At 49.8% G+C, this 19,899-nt stretch overlaps 1 protein-coding gene and 1 pseudogene across 1 annotated transcript; one reads left to right on the top strand and one right to left on the bottom strand.

Annotated features, from left to right (window-relative positions):
• Positions 1-203: 203 nt before the first annotated feature.
• LOC103173317 (zinc-binding protein A33-like) lies at positions 204-7,917 on the bottom strand. The gene is made up of 6 exons (XM_042345589.1): positions 7,608-7,917; positions 7,314-7,409; positions 6,902-7,132; positions 6,147-6,169; positions 5,935-6,050; positions 204-751 (listed from the first exon to the last, which is right to left on the bottom strand). The coding sequence occupies exons 1-6, from the start codon at positions 7,902-7,904 to the stop codon at positions 216-218; spliced, it is 1,299 nt and encodes a 432-aa protein (XP_042201523.1). The 5' UTR covers positions 7,905-7,917; the 3' UTR covers positions 204-215.
• Positions 7,918-11,992: 4,075 nt separating this feature from the next.
• Positions 11,993-17,795, top strand: LOC103172648 (annotated as a pseudogene).
• Positions 17,796-19,899: the final 2,104 nt, after the last annotated feature.

Here is a 19,899-nt window from a genome sequence, read left to right as displayed (position 1 = left end):
TGGAAAGAGAAAGTGTCAGAGAGATAGAGAGACTGACTGAGAGAGAAAGAGAGAGGGAGTATATCGTGAAAGGTTTGAGCCGTGGGATCAGAGCGAAAGGTGTAATATTAACGACAAGCTTTATTGTATAACGCTACAAATTATAAACGGTTCAGCCTGGGGGCCAACACAGCCAAACACATGTCATGGCTGAGGGTTTGCTCCTCATTAATCTGTCACCCACAGATCCTCAGAGGCTCTGAGTTTTTGCCGTCATAATTCAAACTGGGACTGAAGTAAGGATAGAGTATCTCAGTGAAATTCTGGGTGAAAGTATGGAGATGAGACATGTTATCGGCGTTGTAAAATGTCACCTGTCCCCCCTCATAGTCCAGGAACACTCCCAGCTTCCCGGGTCTCCCTCTCAGGGACAGTCGGGTGGGAGGTGATATACAAGCTTCATATTCATCCCCGTTTCTCAGTGTCACAGCCCAGAATCCATCTTCTGGTGACAGTGTGATCAATCCTTTCCTGTTGACAGACTCTCGGGCCAATCCCACATCCCAATCAGTCTTGTTGGCCACCTGCACCTCCCAGTAATGTCTCCCTGATGTGAAGCCCTCAGTCCCCAGGACACAGGTACAGGAATCAAATCTCTTCGGGGAGTAAGGCAGCTGCTGTTCTTCGTCTGCGTCTCTCACGCTGGTCAGGTCCTCAGACAGAATGAGGTTGGGATGGGCTGTATCAGGATCCAGAGTTAGAGAGGCCGGAGCTGAGAGAGAGTGAAAAAACACTCAGTGGAGAGAGGGGACGTCTGGGAGCTCAGACTATATGTGAACATATCTACACCTGGGGACACAATCCAGCTCAAAGTTTCACAGTATGTCTGGGTGGGGGGAGAGGGGGTGAGTGCAAGGTTATATGTGTGGGTGTGTATGAAGGGTATGTATGTGTGTGAGAGTGAAGTATATGAGATGTACGTATGTGTGTGCCCCCCCTCCCCCCCCAGGGCTCACATCAGAGCCCACTATGGTCCTGTTGGGTTCGTTGCCCCAATCTATGGGATAATGCCATCCACCTGACCGCTCGCTCCCGGTCCCCGCGTGCGCACTATCGCTGCCGCTTTGACCCGAGTCCCCTCACCCCCTCCCTCCCGCGCCCCTCCTCTCTCCCCCCAAACCCTCCCCCCTCTGCATCTCTCTCTCTCTCTCCTCCTCTCTCTCCGTCCCTCTCGTCTTCTATCCCCACTTGACCCTCCCACAACCTCCCTCTGCTCCAGCCTGGGAATCCTCCGCCGGGCTCACCGCGGCACTCGGCGTTGGCTGTCCAGCAGCAGCCACACCGACTGCCCCATTCCCCACCACACTCGCCAGCCACCCCGGACACAGACCCGGGGAGTCAACCTCTCCTCCCTCATCCCCATTCCCCCCACCCCTGCCTCACAACCTGGACCCCCCTCCCCTCCCACACACCCTTCTGTCAACCGCTCCCTCCACATCGGACTGCAAAATGTCCGCTCCCTCTGCAACAAGGCCCTGGTCATCAACGATCTCATCCTTGATGAGAACGTTGATATCATGGCCTTAACAGAAACCTGGCTCACCCCAGGCGACACCTTCCCCCTCACGGAGGCCACGCCACCCGGCTACACCTCCCACCACATCCCCCGCCCCAACCGCCGTGGCGGTGGTGTTGCCCTTATCTCAAGGACACCACTTGCCCTATCCCCCTACTCCACTGGCTCTTTCCCCTCCTTTGAGCACCTCACCCTCTCCCACCCCTCATTCCTCTCCCTTAAAATCCTCCTCCTCTACCGGCCCCCTAAAACCTCTCCCACCTTCATCTCTGACATTTCAACACTCCTCACATCTCTTTGCCTCTGCTCCGATCGCCTCATCATCCTGGGCGACTTTAACCTACACTTCACCCCCTCCTGCTCCATCTCCACAGACTTCTCTTCCCTGCTCTCCTCACTCAACCTCTCCTTACACATAAACTCCCCCACTCACAGTCACGGCCACCCACTCGATTTGGTGATCACCCGGGGCCTCAGTGTCTCGGATGTCACTATTACCGACAAGGCCATCTCTGACCACTACTTCATCTCCTTCACCACCTCCACCCCCCTCCCCACCTCCACCAGACCCACCACCATCTTCTACCGCCCTTGGAAGAAGTTACCCCCACAATCCCTAACCGATGCCTTGGAGTCCTCTGAACTCCTCTCCCTCTGGCCTTCAACCCTCACCGACCCCTCTTCTCCTCTCTCCCTCCTCCACAATACCCTCTCCTCCACACTCGATACTCTTGCCCCCATCACTTCCCGCACTGTCTCCTACTCCCGCTCCTCCCCCTGGTACACCACCCACCTCCGCTCACTGAAAAGCCAGGTGCGGGCTGCTGAACGCACCTGTGTCAAATCTGGCCTAACGGTCCACCGACAAATCTGGCTGGACCTCCTCAAAATTTACCGCTCCACTCTAGCCTCGGCCAAGTCGTCCTTCTACTCCAGGATAATCCTGGAGGCGAAGAACAACCCCAGGCTACTGTTTTCCACCACAACCCGACTCCTCCGTCCCCCCCGCCACCCCGCGCAGGTCATCTCCTCCAACCTTCACTGCGAGGAGATGCTGGATTTCCTTGAATCCAAGATCAAGGGAATCCGCTCCGCGGTCACTTCCCCTCCAACTTCCACCCACCACCCACCCCTTCCCTCCCACACTCCGACTCCTACCCATCCTCCCCTACACACCTTCGTACCCGTTTCCCCACCCTCTGTCACTGAACTCATCCTATCCCTAAAACCAACCACCTGCTCCCTTGACCCCATCCCCACTCCACTCCTTATCTCCCAGCTCCACTTTCTTGCCCCACATATCACTGACATCATCAACCTGTCCCTCTCCTCTGGCTCTGTCCCCATTCCATTAAAAACTGCCATCATCACGCCCACCCTGAAAAAACCCTCCCTTGATGCGTCGCAGCTATCAAGCTACCGGCCCATCTCCAACCTCCCCTTTCTCTCCAAGGTCTTGGAAAGAGTTGTCGCCTCCCAACTGCGCTCTTTCCTTTCCACCCATTCTCTTTTCGAACCCCTTCAGTCAGGTTTCCGTGCTGCCCATAGCACAGAAACTGCCCTGGTCAAGGTCACCAATGATATCCTGACCATCTGTGACCAGGGCTCCCTCTGTCTCCTCGTCCTCCTCGACCTATCGGCAGCATTCGATACGGTCGACCACGCTATCCTACTCCACCGCTTGTCCTCCCACCTCAACCTTCAAGGCACTGTCCTTGAATGGTTTAGGTCGTACCTTTCTCACCGTCTTCATTTTATCTCGACGAATGGCTTCTCCTCCACCCCCCGCACTGTCTCATGTGGTGTCCCTCAGGGCTCTGTCCTTGGTCCCCTCCTCTTCAACCTCTATAAGCTCCCCCTTGGTGACATCATCCGCAGACATGGAGTTAACTTCCACATGTATGCGGATGACACCCAACTCTACCTTTCCTCCTCTACTCTCAACTCCACGACCACCGATGTCCTGAAAGCTGCCTGTCCGACATCGAGTCCTGGACGAGAGACAACTTTCTTCAGCTCAACGTGCGAAAAACCGAGGCCCTCCTGATTGGCTCACGTCAGCGCCTCCGCACCTCAGGCGCTGACACCATCAGGATCCAAGGCTGCACTCTCCACCTCTCAAAGCCAGTCAGGAACCTCGGCGTTTTGTTCGACCCTGAGCTGTACTTTCTCCCTCACATCCGCACCACAACTGGCACCGCCTTCCATCACCTCCGGAACATCGCCAGACTACGGCATTACCTCACCCCTCACGCTGCTGAAACCCTGGTCCACGCCTTTGTCACCTCAAGGCTGGACTATGGGAACTCTCTCCTCGCCGGCCTTCCCGCCACCTCCCTCCACACTGCAGGTCATTCAGAACTCTGCAGCTCGTGTACTGTCCCGCACCAGGCTTCGGGACCACATCACTCCCACCCTCGCTCGCCTCCACTGGCTCCCTATCCCCCAGAGGATTGATTTCAAGATCGTCATCGTCACCTACAAAGCCATTCACGGCTTGCTCCCTCCTACCTCTCCGACCTACTATCCCCCTACCTACCTGCCCGTACCCTCCGTTCCTCCGGCTCCGGTCTGCTCCACGTCCACCGCCCCAACCGCCCTACAATCGGTGGTCGGGCCTTCAGCCTCTCAGCCCCCAGGCTCTGGAACTCCATCCCCCAGTGCCTTCGCCTTGCTTCCTCCCTTTCCTCCTTCAAGGCCGGTCTCAAAACCTTTCTCTTTGACCGAGACTTCAGCTCCCCTCTCGACTCTCTTCCCCCTCCTCGCTCCCTCCCTTCCCTCCCCTCACCCTGTCCATTTCCCCCCTCCTCTCTCCCTCCCTTCCCTCCCCTCACCCTGACCATTTCCCCCCTGCTCGGGTCATGACCCAACTGTGCAGCGCATTGAGACGTCCTCCTGACGTGAAATGCGCTTTATAAATGGAAACTTATTGTTGTTGTTGTTGTTGTTGTGTGTGAGTGCGTGTGTGTTCGTGGGTGTGTGAGTGTGTGTGAGGGCGTGTATGTGTTTGTTTGAGCGTATGCTTGTGAGTGTGTGTGTGAGGTGTACTTGACGGTGTCTGATTGAGGGTGTGTGTGAGGGTATTTGTGAGAATGTGTGTGTGGGGTTTATGTGTGAGAAGGTATGAGGGTGTGTGTGAGGATGCTTGTGTGTGACGGATTGTAATATTTGTTGTATGAGGGTAGGTATGAGATTGTGTATGAGGGTTTGTGTGAGTGGTTGTAGTAGTGTGTTTGTGGTATTGTTTGCGTGAGCGCGTGTGAGGGTATTTGTGAGGTTGTGTGTGATGGTTGTGTTTGTGAGTCTGTGTGACGGTGTGTTTGAGGGTATGTGTTTGATGGTGTGTGTGAGGGTACGTTTGAGGGTGTGTGAGGTGTGTGAGTGAGTGGGGGTGTGAGAGGATGTGTGAGAAATTGTGTGTGAGTGTGGTTGTAAGACTTGTTGTATGAGTGTTTGTATGAGGGTATATACGAGGGTGTGTTTGAGGGGGTGGGAGAGATCATGTGTGTGAGGGCTGTTTGTGAACGTGTGTGTGAGCGTGAGTGTGTGTGAAGGTGTGTGAATTTGTACGTTTGAGTCGTGTGTGTGAGGATGTGTATGATGGTGCGTGTGAGGTTGTGAGTGAGGGTGTGTGTGAGTGTGTGTGTGTGTGAGTGTTTGTGAGCTTGTGTGTGGTTGAGGTGTATGTGTGATGGTATGTCAGAATGAGCGGCTCTGTGTGAGGTTGTTTGTGTGTATGTGAGTGTGTAAATGGGGGGGTGATTGTGTGTGAAGTGGTGTGAGAGTGTTGTGTGTGTGGTGTTGTGTGAGAATTTGTGTGAGGGTCTGTCTGTGTGTGTGTGTGTGAGTGGTTGTGTGATGGTGTACGTGAGGGTGTTTGTGTTGGTGTGTATGAGGGGTTGTGTGTAGGTGTGTTTGCAAGGGTTTGTGTGAATGGGTGCGTGAAGCGTGTGTGTGGGTGTGTGTGACGGATTATATATGTCAGGATCTGAGTAAGGTTTTGTGTGAGGGTGTGTGTGAAGACGCGTGTGAAGATGCGTGAGAGGGGTTGTGTGATGGTGCGTCATGGTGTGTGTGACCGGGTCTGTGTGAGGTTGTCTGTGTGAAGGTGTGTGTGAGGGATTCTGTCAGGGTGTGTGTGAGGGTGTGTGTGAGATTCTGTGTGAGTGTGTGAGTGAGTGTGTGTATGAGTGTGTGTGAGCGTGCTCTGTGTGAGGGGTATGTTTGAGGAGTGTATGGGTGATGGTGTGTGTGAAGGGTGTGTTTAAGGGTGTGTGTGTGTTTATATGTGTGTGTGAGAGAGGAGAGTGTATGTGTTGGTATCCATGTGAATGTGAAGCTGTTGGCACGGCTTCAGAGTGAGAATGGGAGATATTTACCTGGGCTGATGCCGTGTATCATCTGTCTCCAGGCTGTGTACTGCATAAGCCCTTTTTGTATCCCCACAGGCAGCTCAGCCTCACACACTGACAGATCGAACCCATCGTCACTGACCCTGAAACAAGTCAAAATCACATCATAAAGTGAAACTGCATCTTGTGGTTAGTTTATGGGTTCAATTGTGGGATATTTGGTAAAGATAATTTCATACCTTGTGTTGCCAGAAGCTTCCTCCTAATGAAATCAAACACAGACAGATGTCAGCCCACATTGAGATGCGACAGGACAAACTCAGTCACGAATCATAGAATTCCACATCACACAGTTTACTTTCATATTCACAGCAACGTTTCTCACTCAAACGATACGGCTTCCGGATACAAAGCAACAAGAAAGTGGGGGGGGGCAGATCTGCTCCAAGAAAACCCCAGTTTCCTTCTTGTGTGTGGTACAAGGGAAATGGTGTGTGGTACTCCGGGTCTCCTCGAAGCTGAACTGGCCCATAGGTGACAAGCCTAGTAATGAAATATGGGAATGGAGCCAGGCCTCTGAGATGATCTGCATTCCTGGATACTGATCCACAGTGTCCCAGGGTACTCACTGCTGATGGCAGCACAGCCCGGCCTGGCTCCTCGGCAGAACCAGGGAGGGCCGACCAGTTACTGGCGTAAGGGAATCCTCCCATTCAGTTCCTGTTAACTCGACCGCGAAAGCCCCAATTGGAAGGTTTCTGGGTTGATCTGGTTAGACTCCAGCAGTCACCCCAACACAAAATCTGGGCTCCCCCTAAATCTTTGGTCTGCACAACCTGGGCCTTAAGCATTAAAGAATGAGGTAAACAGGGTATGAGTCTTCGGATATAGAGGGCACATGCCATCCCAACAGTTTGTCTCTGGGATTTACATGCGTTTTGCTCCAGACTGTGTGTAACTGTTACTGAACTATATTATAATATCATCTTTTTACCTGCAGGAAGGTGAGATCGTCTTTTCCCATCTGTGTCTGTAACTCGGAGAGCTCTTGTTGAACAGAATCTAATTTGCCCTGAATCTCTCGCAGATTTGTCTCCATTCGTTTTAAAATCTCCTCCTCTCGCTGTCTGAGATCTCGCACCACTCGCTGCTCTATGTCAGTAAGACTCCGGTGCATTTTAGCAAACTCTCCCGTGACGTGGGACTGCAGACTTTTCACCTGTTCCTGCAAACGTCAGTCATCCAACCATTACACACTGTAACCAGAGACACCACACTGTGTACACGCAGTAACCAGAGACACTGAGATATCACACCCTGTACGCGCAGTAACCAGAGACACCGAGACATCACACCGTGTACACACAGTAAATTGAGACACTGAGGCATCAGTTGTTAAATCTCACCTTCAGTTGTGAAATCTTTTCTCTCTGTTTGGCTTCAGCTTGTAGAGCAGTTTCCTTCCTCTCTGTGAGAGAATCTAAGAAGGATTTCACTTTATCCTGGAACAAATACACAGAATTAACGTGTTTAAGCATGAAAATATCAGTTGCAATAGATATACTCCCTCTTGAGGTGTATTCCTACCTTGTAGAATTGAACAGCTTCCTCAATGGGTAGGAAGCTGTGACCTCTGTGTTCCTTCCCATGACTGCAAACTACACACAGCAATTTCTTATCAGATTCACAGAACAGCTTCAGTTGCTCCCGGTGTTTCTCACACTGACTTTTAACTGCCGACTGTGTCGGGTCAGGCTCAATTTTCGTGCTTTCTCTGCGAGACTCGCCAAGGCCCAACTGGCTCTCAGGTTCTTTTCTGGAAAAGTCTCCTGACAAACAGTACAGCAGTTTTTGTCCTGCTTTTCCCAACTCCGTGTGACGCAGGAGCGACAGAAGTTGTGGCCACAGCCCAGGCTAACAGGATCAGTGAAGAAATCCAGACAAATCGGGCAAATGATCTCCTCGGTCCAGACCTCAGCCTGGAGTCTAGAAGACATTTTGATCCTCAACACTTCCTGATAGAAACTGTTTTCGGTTTCAGTGTGAGTGTGTAGGCGGATCCCAGTCACTGCGCTGACAGACCCTCTCCTATAGTCTTTCCTTGTAAAATCAATTGATTGTGACTTTGTTCCCAAAAGAAGATGAGAAGCCTTGTACAATGACAAGGACACCCGAGCAAAGAAGGCGTTGTACTATGAGAAGGGGTGATGTGCATCTTGGGTGGGGCGTGGAGGGGTGGGAGGATGAAAATAGCGCCATCAAATGTGTTAATTTGAGGTTGTTTGAAAGATCTCGTATCTCTGAAATGGTTTTCTGGTGCGCGACATGTGCAATGGTTGAAATCTCGCACGGTGAGGCGGATATTGGGTTGGGTGGGGGGTGATGTGAAGCTGCCGGGTTCAGGCTCAATTTTCATTTTTGAGTGAATTGTGTGGCCGAGTCAGTTGGAGGTGGCGGAGGAATGGCCGTGTAAGGCAATAAGGGCTTTTGAAATTGAAGGCACGGTGGACGACAAAGACCTTCAGGCGGCACTTGAAGGATGTGAGGCAGAGGGAATGCGGGAAGACTTCCAGAGTGTGGGGACACAGCCGCTGAATGTCCGAAGTCCAACGGTGGCCGGGAATTACGGGTGACCAGAAGCAGGCCGGTGTCTGCCGAGCGGAGGGAGCAGACAGTCTGATATGCGGTTATGCAGTTGGTGAAGTAGAGTGGAACAAGATCGTGGAGGTGTATTGAAGGAGCAACACGCCTGATCTCTGTGTAACTAAGCTGGACTCCATATAATTGCTCTGAGCTCTGTATTAAAGCCTGGTCTCTATAAAAAAACGCCACGTGTCTGTATAACAGGCTTGATTTCTGCATAAGGGGCCTGACTCTTTATAACAGGTCTGGTCCCTGTATAACATTTCTTGTCTCTGTATAACAACCTGTCATCTGTATAACTGCTATCGGCTCTTTATAGCATGTCTTGTCTCTGGACAAAACCACCGCACAGTGTGTAACTGGCCTGATGTCTGTACAGCAGTCCTGGTCTCTGTTTAAAAGCTCTGCTCTCTGTATAATAGTCATGATCTCCGTGAAACAAGTGTGGTCTCTGCATGACAGGCCTGATCACTTTATAATAGGCATCGTCTATTTGTAACTGTCCTGATCTCAGTGTGAAAGGCTCGTATATGTATATTGGCTTGGTCTTGTTTAATAGGTCAGGTATACGCAGAACAGTCCTGACCTACTTAAAGCTGCCCTGGGCTCCGTATAACTGATCTGAGGTCTACAGAACAGCACTGATCTCTGTATAACAGGCCTGCTCTTTGTAAAGCATCTTCTTTTCTGAATAACAGTCCGTGTCTCTGCATGACAGACCTAGTCTATGTACAACAGGCCTGATATCTGTGTAACAAAACGTGTCACTGTATTACTGCACTTTTCTCTGCTTATAAGTCCAGGTCTATGTGTAACAGCCTGATCTGTGATAACAATCCTTATATCTGGAAAGCTCCCTGGTATTTGTTTGGAAGGCCTTGTCTCTGTGTTAAAAGCTGGATTCCTGGAGAACTTGCATAGATTTTGTATAACAGGCCTCATCTCTGTATAACAGGGCTGGCTTGCTGTATAACAGGCCTGGAATCTGCATAACTGGTCTGGACTCTGCATGGTCTGTATGTAACTAGCCTATGCCCTATATAAAAGCTGGTCTTTGTATAAATGGCCTGGACTCTGCATTATCTCCGTATAAATGGTCTTATATCTGTGTAAAAGCCTTGTCTCGGTATAACAGCCCTGGAAATTGTATGACAGGTTTGTGTCTGTATAGTAGTTCTTTTCTGTGTACAAAATGCAATTTCTCTATATTATAGCCTTGTCTCTGTATTACAGAGGTCAAGTTATAAAGGACGCGTTTCCGTATAACAGCCTCGTCTGAGCACAGCAACATTGTCCCCGTATAACAGGCCCGGTCTCTGTATAACAGACCTGGTCTCTGTTTAACAGGTCTGGTCTCTATATAACTCGCCTGGGATCTTTATAACAAGTCTGATCTGTGTATGAAAGCTCTGGTATCTGTGCAACTGCTCTGCTCTATATACCTCAGGCTTGTCTCTGTATAGGAGGCCACTAATCTGTACAACAGCTTGGACTCTGTGTAACAACCTTTTCTCTATAAAACAGTCTGCTCTATTTATAACTGGCCTGGTCTTCGTTTAACCGTCTGGCTCTGTATATAATGTTCGGTTTCTCCATGACTTGCCTGGTCATGCAATACTGGCGTGATACCTGTGGAAAAGCACTGGTTTCTTCAAAAAATCTTTGGACTCGCTCTAACAATCCTGCTCTCTTTATAACTGTCCGGTCTCTGTGAAACAAGCCTGGTCTGTCTATATATGTATAAATCGATAAGAGTCTGGTCTATGGTCTCTGCGCAACATGCCTGGTCTCCCTATAATAGGCATTATCTGTATATAACGGGCCTGGTCTGTGTTTTACAGGCGGTTCTATATATATCAAACTTGTGTAATCGGCTTTGTCTAACCGTAAAGGGCTTGGTCTCTGTATGTGATGAGTTTGTGTGTATGTCAGACGCCCGGGCGATCACGGTGACGGGATTGTTTGCTTGTGTGTGTGTGTCAGAAACATTTGGTAAGGGGAGTGGTCGGGGGATTGTTGGGGGGTTGGGAGTGAGGGCTAAAGTTGGAAATGTTTCTCGAGCTGGCAGACAGCGCACACAGTGTGCGCACTGCCCTCCCCCCCCCCCCCCCCCCACACACACACAGACACACACACAAGACACGTGCACTCCCCACACACACACAAACACAAACACACTGCCCTTCCTGTACACACTGCCCTCACTACAGACACACTGCCCTCCCTACAAATATGCACACACCCACGGCACTCCATTAACACACACACTGTGCTCCCTGCACACAGACACAGCCCGGGACAGGCAGAACACACAGAGTGGCCACTGCCCTCACTGCTTCATGGTTAGCATCAGTTAGAGGTCAGATGGATTTCAGTCTATAACTAAAGCCCCGGCTTCTTGTTCTGCATCTGACTCACTGTTTGTACGGTATCATAGAAAACCAGGCACTGGGGTAACGAAACACAGTGGAAGTGCAGAGCTGAACGCACAGCGTCTTGTTCCTCTCTGCTGCTGACAGTCACAGCAGGAGATCACAGGGCAAAATCAAACATAAATATGCCATCAACACACAGCAGCAGCTCAAACTGGGGCCGTTTGTTTCACTGACAATCGGACTTTTGAGAAGGTAGACTCGATGAAAATCCTTTTAGTTTGAACTGTGAAACCATGTTGTGTTGAGTTCACTTGACTCGCCAAATTAAGGGCGTTACCCACACAGCCCAGTCCCGCAGTTTATGTCTTTGTTGACGGAGAAACAGCCCCTCATAATGTCTGTCACAGGAACGGATACAAGAAACCCCCAATAACTTTTGGACGTTCACTCCATGGCTGTCTGTGGGAAGTTAATGTGCTGCCATTATTGTGCTGCTACTTTGCTGCCACCTTCACTCACAAAGTACACAGTCACTTCACTTTAACTTATATCCTGTGTCATGACTTGTGACATCCTGAATTGAAAGGCTCTCTGTCAAATGCAAGGTGTATTATCCTGCAGGTTTGGGAAGGGGAAGATGGGACACATGGCAGTTGAATGTGCCGCAAGCTGATGATCTACGCACACACTTCCCCTCCTGCCCCTCCACACAAGTGCTGTGACTGCTCGCACACAGCCTGGGACATGCAGAGGACACACACCAACACAAACAAACCCACACAAAAACACAGCTCGGGACTGACAGAGTGCATACGCAAAGCCCTTGACAGGTAGAGCACAAACAAGAACGCACACACACAGACACACACACACTGCCTACTCCACACGCACACAAAGCACGGGACTGGCAGAGCTCACTGTGTAGCCACTGCCCTCCCTGTTCCATAGTTGGCCTGAATGAGAAGTCAGGGGGTTTTGAGTCTAAAGCCTCGGCTTTTTGTTCTGCTCTGACTCACTGTTTGTACAGAAAGACAGGAAACTAGGGGCTGGTATAATTAACCACAGGGGATGTGCAGAGCTGAACCCACAGCCTCTTGTTCCTCTCTGCTGCTGACAGTCACAGCACGAGAGCAAATGGGAAAAACAACATGAAATAAACCTAAATATACCATCAACACACAGCAACAGCTCAAACTGGGTATTTGTTTCACTCATCATCGGACGATTGAGAATGTAGATTTGTTCTGTTGGGATCACAGTCGCAATTAACTGATTTCAAAAGAAGAGCCTTGAGGAGAGGCGTTGTCAGCCTTGTGACTGGGAGCCGCCAACCCACTCATACTGAAACCCAATCAAGTTTCAATGAGGAACCGCTGAGGAACAAAATGGCTTCTAGACTCAGGCTGAGATCTGGACCGAGGAGATCATTTGCCCGGTTTGTCTGGATTTCTTCACTGATCCTGTTAGCCTGGACTGTGGTCACAACTTCTGTCGCTCCTGTGTGACCCGTAGCTGCGAAAATCAGGAGAAAAACTGCTGCTCTATTTGTCAGGAGAGTTTTCCAGAAAAGAACCTGAGAGCCAGTTGGGCCTTGGCGAGTCTCGCAGATAAAGCTCGAAAATTTACCCTGACCCCGACACAAATGGAAAATAAAATTCACTGTGAGAAACACCGAGAGGAAATGAAGCTGTTTTGTGAATCTGACAAGAAATTGCTGTGTGTAGTTTGCAGTCATGGACAGGAACACAGAGGTCACAGCCTCCTGCCCATTGAGGAAGCTGTTGAAATCTACAAGGTAACAATACCACTCACTCGGGAGAAAATCTGCTCCACATGATATTTTCACGGTCAAACACGTTAATTCTGTGTTTATTCCAGGATCAAGTGAAATCCTCCTTAGCTTCTCTCACACAGAGGAAGCAAACTGCTCTACAAGCTGAAGCCAAACAGAGAGAAAAGATTTCACAACTGCAGGTGAGATTTCACAACTGATGACTCAGTGTCTCTGGTTACTGTGTGTACACGGTGTGATGTCTCAGTCTCTCTGGTTACTGTGTGTACATGGTGTGATGTCTCAGTGTCCCTGGTTACTGTGTGTACACGGCATGATATCTCAGTGTTTCTGGTTATTGTGTGTACACGGTGTGATGTCTCAGTGTCTCTGGTTACTGTGTATGATGGTTGGATGTCTGACATTTGCAGGAACAGGTGAACAGTCTGCAGACCCACGTCACGGCTGAGTTTGCTAAAATGCACCAGTGTCTGACTGACAGAGAGCAGCGAATGATGCGAGATCTCAGACAGCGAGAGCAGGAGATTTTAAAGCGAATGGAGACAAATCTGCGAGAGATTCAGGACAAATTAGCTTCCGTTCAACAAGAACTCTACGAGTTACAGACAAAGCTGGGAAAAGACGCCCTTATCTTCCTGCAGGTACAGACATGACATTATAATGTACTCCAGTAATAGTTACAAACAGTCTGGGGCAGACAATCCCAGAGATAAACTGTTGGGATGGACTGTGCTCTCTCTGTCTCATGGCTTACATCTTGTTTGCCTCATTCTGTGATGCTTTAGCCCCAGGTTGGCCATACCAAAGATTTATGGGGAGCCCAGATTTTGTTTTGGGGTAAATGCTGGAGTCGAACAGCTAAACCCACAAACCCTCCAGTTGGGGCTTTCGCTGCAGGGTTAACAGGAACTGAGGGAGCGGATTCCCTTCCGCAAGTAACTGGTCGGCCCTCCATGGTCCTGCCGATGAACCAGGCCGGGCTGTGCTGCCATCAGCAGTGCGTACCCTGGGTTACTGTGGCTCAGTAACCAGGACGAGAGACCGTCTCAAAGGCCTGGCTCCATTCGAATATTCCATTGCCAGGCTTGTAACATATGGGCCAGTTCAGCTGCGAGGAGGCACTGAGTACCACACACCCTTTCCCCTGCACCACACCCAAGTAGGTAACTGGGTTTTTCTTGGAGCAGATGTGGCCCCTAATTTGTTTATGCTTTATATCTGGAAACCTTGTCGTTTGGAGCCAACATTGTGTGAGAAACGTTGCTGTAATTATGAAAGTAAACTGTGTGATGTGGAATTCTTTTACGTGTGACTGAGTTTATCACGCCGTCTCTCAGTGTGAGCTGACATCTGTCTCTATTTGATTTTATTAGGAGGAAGTTGCTGGCAATACAAGGTATGAAACGAAATGATCTTTACTAAATATCCCAGAATTGAACTAACAAACCAACCTAAGGTGCAGTTTCACTTTATAATGTGATTGTGTCTTATTTCAGGGTCAGTGACGAGGGGTTTGATCTGTCAGTATGTGAGGCTGAGCTGCCTGTGGGGATATACAAAGGGCTTATACAGTACACAGCCTGGAGACACATGATACACGGCATCAGCCCAGGTAAATGTCTCCTATTCTCACCCTGAAGCCGTGTCAACAGATTTGCATTCACATGTATCCCAACACGTACCTCTACTCCCTCACACTCACATATAAACGCAAGCACCCTCACACATACACCATCACACACATTCCCTCACTCACACACCTCACAAGCAAACCTCACACAAACGCCCTCACACACACACTCACACATATATCCCCCTCAGTCACAAACCCTCACATACACAACCCTCTCACACGTACACCATTACTCAGACACACAAGCCTCACACACAACTCACACATGGCCGCTCACACACACACACCCTCACACAAACACTCACACACCCACACCCAACTCTCAAACATACAACACACACACATCTCAAACATAAAACCCTCACACACATATATTGCTCAAACACACACCTTACACACATCACTCACACAAACCTCACACACACGCACCCTCACACACACACCTCTTACACACCCCTGGCGTCCTGTAGCTCAGTGGTTGTAGCACTCACCTTCCAAGAGAGACTCCTGTGTTCAATCCCGGGCAGGGCGAAACATTGGGCAAATTTTCTTGCTCCACATGCCTCATACTATTCCATCCAAAACAAAAGACAATAATACATTTTCTATTTTGAATCCATGATTGTTTGTTGGACATTGCTGTGCGCAAATTCCTGCCGCGTTTCGCCCACAAATGTACAGTCAATTCACTTTACAGTCTATTATTTGAAGCGCTTTCTGATGTCAAGAAGACATGAAAAGCACTATATCGAATGCAAGGATTATTATTACCACTCAAACATACACCACTCACACATACACCCGTCACAAGCTCAACGCTCATATACACAGCACTCACACACACTCCCCTCACAAAGGAGGAGAGAGAAGTCAAGGGAGTTGGAGCTGGAGGGGACGAAGTGGAGTTTCAATTGGCCGACGATGATGAGGGTTTCGGAGCAGAGAGAGGCAAGGAGTGTGGATATGTCAGCTATGAAGATAGGGCAGGATTTGGGGGAATTAGGATTTTTAGAGAGATGTGGGAGGTATGGCAGAGGCTAAGGTGTTGAAAGAGGGGAATGAGAGGTGGAGTAGGGGGACAGGGCAAGTGACGCCGTGGAGATGAAGGCCACCCCAAAACCATGACGGTTGGTGCGGGTGGTAGGTGTAGCGGGTGGTGTGACCTCAGTGAGGGGGAAGATGTCACCTGCGGTGAACCAGGTTTCAATGAGGGTCATAGTGTTCAAATTCTCACCGCTCACACAAACCCTCACGCAGACACTCACACACTCCCTCACACAGATTCTCCCACAGTCCCTCACACAGACCCTCACAAACACCCTCACACAGACCCTCAATTACCCTCACGTACACCGTCACACAGCCCCTGACACACACCATCACAAACGACCAGAAACATACCATCACATACACCCTCACACGAATCATCACCCAACCACTCTCACAGACTCTCAAAGAGACCCACTGACACCCCCTCACACATGCCCTCACAGAAAACCTCACATACACCCTCACACGTAACCTCACACAGAACCTCAAACAACCCCTCACACACACCCTCACACACAACCCCTCACACAATCCTGACACAGAAGATCATACAGACCTTCACATACACAATCTCACACACACTGGCACACACTTATTCAGACTCTCAAGCACCCCCTCACCGACATCTTCACACACAAACCCTCACACACACCCTCACACGGAACGTCATATAGACCCACATATTCACACTCATACACACCCTCACACAGCTCCTCTCTCACACACCCTCAGACACATCTTCACACACACCCCCTCACACACACTCACACACACCTTCACACAAACCCTCACATAGATCACCACACACCCCGTCACACACAACGTCACACATCCACTCACACCCACCCTCACACACATCCTCACACCGACCTTCACACATAAACTCACACAAGCCCTTTCACACCACTTCACATGCAACCTCTCACAAACCCCCACACTCTCACTCTCACACAAACCCACACAGCCCTCACACACATGCCCACACACAACGTCATACAAACAGTGACTCAGACCATCACACATCCAATCATACAAACCCAAGCGCACAGCCTCACATACAGCTCTCACACGCAACCCTCACACACACCCACACAGATCCCTCATGCAACCCTTTTCATACCCCCCACACTCAGCATCACAAACACCCTCACACTCTCACCCTCACACACCTTCACCCACAGCATCACACACACCCTCACAATATCACACTCACACAGACCCTCACACACATCCCACACACTCGTCCAAACACAAAACCTCACACACACCCTCAATCACACCCCTCAAACATATCCCTCACACAAATCCTAACACACAACTTCGCACACACCCCTCATACAAACACACTGACAAAGATCCTCACTAACCCCTCTCACATAACCTCACAATTTCCTTCACACACACCCTCACACAAACCGCCTCACACACACACATTCACGCAGACCCTCGCACGCACACACATATCCTTGCAAACACACTCACACACCCCCTCACACAGTCTGTGACCCTCTGAGCTGGATTGTTTTCCCAGGTGTAGATGTGTTCGCACATAGTCTGAGATCCCAGACGTCCCCTCACTTTGTGTTGTTTCTCTCTATCAGCTCCGGCCTCTCTGACTCTGGATTCTGACACAGCTCATCCATACCTCATCCTGTCTGAGAACCTGAGCAGCGTGAGACTCGGAGACACACGGCAGCAGCTCCCTACCACCCCGAAGAGGTTTGATACCTGTCCCTGTGTCCTGGGGTCTGAGGGCTTCACATCAGGGAGACATTACTGGGAGGCGCAGGTGGCCGACAAAACACAGTGGACTGTGGGATTGGCCAGAGAGTCTGTCAACAGGAAAGGAGATATCACGTACACACCAGAGAACGGATACTGGGTTTTGTGGCTGAGAAACGGGAATAAATATAAAGCTCTGACCTCAATTCCTACCTCCCTGCCTCTGACAGAGAGACCCGGGAAGCTGGGAGTGTTCCTGGACTATGAGGGGGACAGTTGACATTTTACAACGCTGATAACATGTCTCATCTCCACACTTTCACCCAGACTTTCACTGAGAAACTTTACCCTCTCTTCAGTCCCGGTTTGAATGACGGCGGCAGAAACTGTGACCCTCTGAGGATCTGCCGGGTGACAGATTAATGAGGAGGAGACCCTCAGCCATGACCTGTGTTTGGCTTTGATGGCCACTAGGCTGAACCTTTTATAATCTGTGTCGTTACACAATAATGTTTGTTGTTTATATTACACCTTTCACACTGGGCTCACGGCTCAATCGTTTCTCGGAATCGACAGTGAAGCGATAGTTGTGTTTGTGATCGAATGTGGCGCCAATTTCCACAGAGAAAAGTAAGCCACGTTTCACACCATAAACTTCAGGCTACAACTTTCAGTTCCAGATCTCGACAATAATTATCCTTACATTGCGCACGGCTACTCATCAGTCTACCAGACTTCTCAAAATCCTTCCCAGGCATCCTAATTCTGCCTTAATCCCAATCATACACAATCGGTTGGACATTGACTTTGTGTTTAAGTAATAATAACCCACTCACTGTTTACAACATGGGAAACGGGATTAAGAGCCCCCCAATCCCCGAGGTTTAAAGTGCAGTAGTTTATTAAACACCAAAGTTTGCGTTAATATCAATGATATAAAAACGGTTTTGCATTTACTTTGGGCATTGATTTTAAACCCAAACCGGTGGATAACACGGGTAACGGGTTAAAAACACTCCACAGATCCGCTGGGTTTAAAGTGCATCAGTGCAAAATATTCCCAATTCTACATTAATCCCAAATATATAAACGGCTTTTTGCAGTAAGTCTCTCTCTCTCACACTCACTCCCTCTCTCGCTCATTCACTTTCTCTGTCAATCAGCCGCTGGAGGATTTCAGTCTGTGGATCGTATTTGGAATTTAAAGCGAGGTCTTACCCCTCTTGAAGTGGAGAGGACTAATTTGGTGTTAAAACCTTTATTATAATAATAATAATCAATGTATTTGACGCATCGCCTGATCCCGCCTTCGAGACGCCTCAAACCTCTTCAGATTCTTTACGGTAAACTGTCTCAGCAACGGGTCATCAAGCTCAGTTTTTGGAGCCCTGGCATCGCAAGCCACAGACCGGGGTTCGATACCCATCTGGGCTTGAAACCTTCAGCAATTTGCCTTCTTACACACAAACGCACACACACACACACACACACATGGACACGCACACAGACACATGAAAACAGATCTATACAAAGACAGACAAAGACACAAACACACACATAGACAGATAGACAGACGGACAGATACCCACAGAGACAGACACACAATGCTGTGCTCAATTTGCTGCCCAGTTTGTTCCTCATATTTACAGTTAGTTCATTTTACAGCGTATTCTGTGAAGCCCTTTGAGATGTTCAGAAGACGTGAAAAGTGCTATATCAAATATCAGGATTATTATTATTATTTATTTTTATTATTGTTATTATTTTAGAGAACATTGTGGGCATTTACACAGTACTGGGAGGTGGAGTTGCACTGCGAACAAATTCGGAATCTCTGTCTGTCCAGCGACCGGGGACTTCCTCCCGCCATGAGAGGCGTGCACACAGGATGTTATTTTTGCTATCGCTCACACTCTCTCTCACATCTCTATCTCACACACTCTGTCTCACACTCTCTGTTTCACTCTCTGACATTCCCTCTCTCTGACACACTATCACACTCACACTCTCTCCCTGCCTCTCTTTCTCACACTCTCTCACTCTCCCTCTCCAACACACGCTCTCTTTCACTCTTTCCATTGCGGACGGACAGAGTGAGTATGAAAGAGAGAGAGATAGTAAAGGAGTGAGTGCCTCTGTGTATTAGTGAAGCGCATTGGCGGCCATCTTTTTTAAATGCGGCGTTGCGGGATGTCAGTTGATGGTGGCCATTTTGGTAAAGGGACCCGGGGTGGGGGGTAGGGATATATGTGTTGGGGGACATCTTGGTAAAGGTATGATAGCAGGGCAGTGACCTTATATGTGTGACGTGGCAGTCTGGCGGCGGCCATCTTGTGAAAGGCGGCGGTACCGCGCAGTGACGTCATGTGATGACGTAGGGCCTGTCGGCGAGCGGCGGGGACGGGCGGAAAACCGGGTAAACCGGGCGGGAGTCGCGAGCAGCGAGGATGTCGGTGACTAAAGGCGGGCGCGGGAGGCCGCGAACGGGTATCGACGGGACGAGAAATGGTCAAGTCTCCGCCTGGTCACCGGGTGGTCAAGGCCACGGGCCGGTGACCGCGCGTCGGCGGCCAAGAGAGGTCGAGTCTCGCGCTGTTCTACGGTCACTTCCGGGCGCCATTTTGAAAGCTGCTCGGGCCGAGTGAGAAGAATGACGTCACTTCCTGGCGCCAGATTCAAACCCGCCAGGGTGGGGCAAGTCCCCGCCATTATACTTCTGCTGTCTTGTCCTCCCTCCCCTCCGGCGCTCTGGCACCTCAGCCATGACCGCCATTCCC

This window comes from Callorhinchus milii, unplaced genomic scaffold (genome assembly GCF_018977255.1).
Source record: "Callorhinchus milii isolate IMCB2004 unplaced genomic scaffold, IMCB_Cmil_1.0 Scaffold63, whole genome shotgun sequence".
Lineage (NCBI taxonomy): Eukaryota > Metazoa > Chordata > Chondrichthyes > Chimaeriformes > Callorhinchidae > Callorhinchus > Callorhinchus milii.
Note: the sequence above shows the minus strand (reverse complement) of the source record. Positions and strands in the feature narration are given on the sequence as shown.

Bases quoted from the DNA above. Each gene is read 5' to 3' on its own strand.
- LOC103173317 (XM_042345589.1), bottom strand. From the start codon at position 7,904: ATGTCTTCTAGACTCCAGGCTGAGGTCTGGACCGAGGAGATCATTTGC. The intron at 7,133-7,313 runs GTGAGATTTAAC...TGACGTTTGCAG, and splicing joins AAAAGATTTCACAACTGAAG to GAACAGGTGAAAAGTCTGCA. The intron at 6,170-6,901 runs GTAAAAAGATGA...TGATTTCATTAG, and splicing joins ACGATCTCACCTTCCTGCAG to GAGGAAGCTTCTGGCAACAC.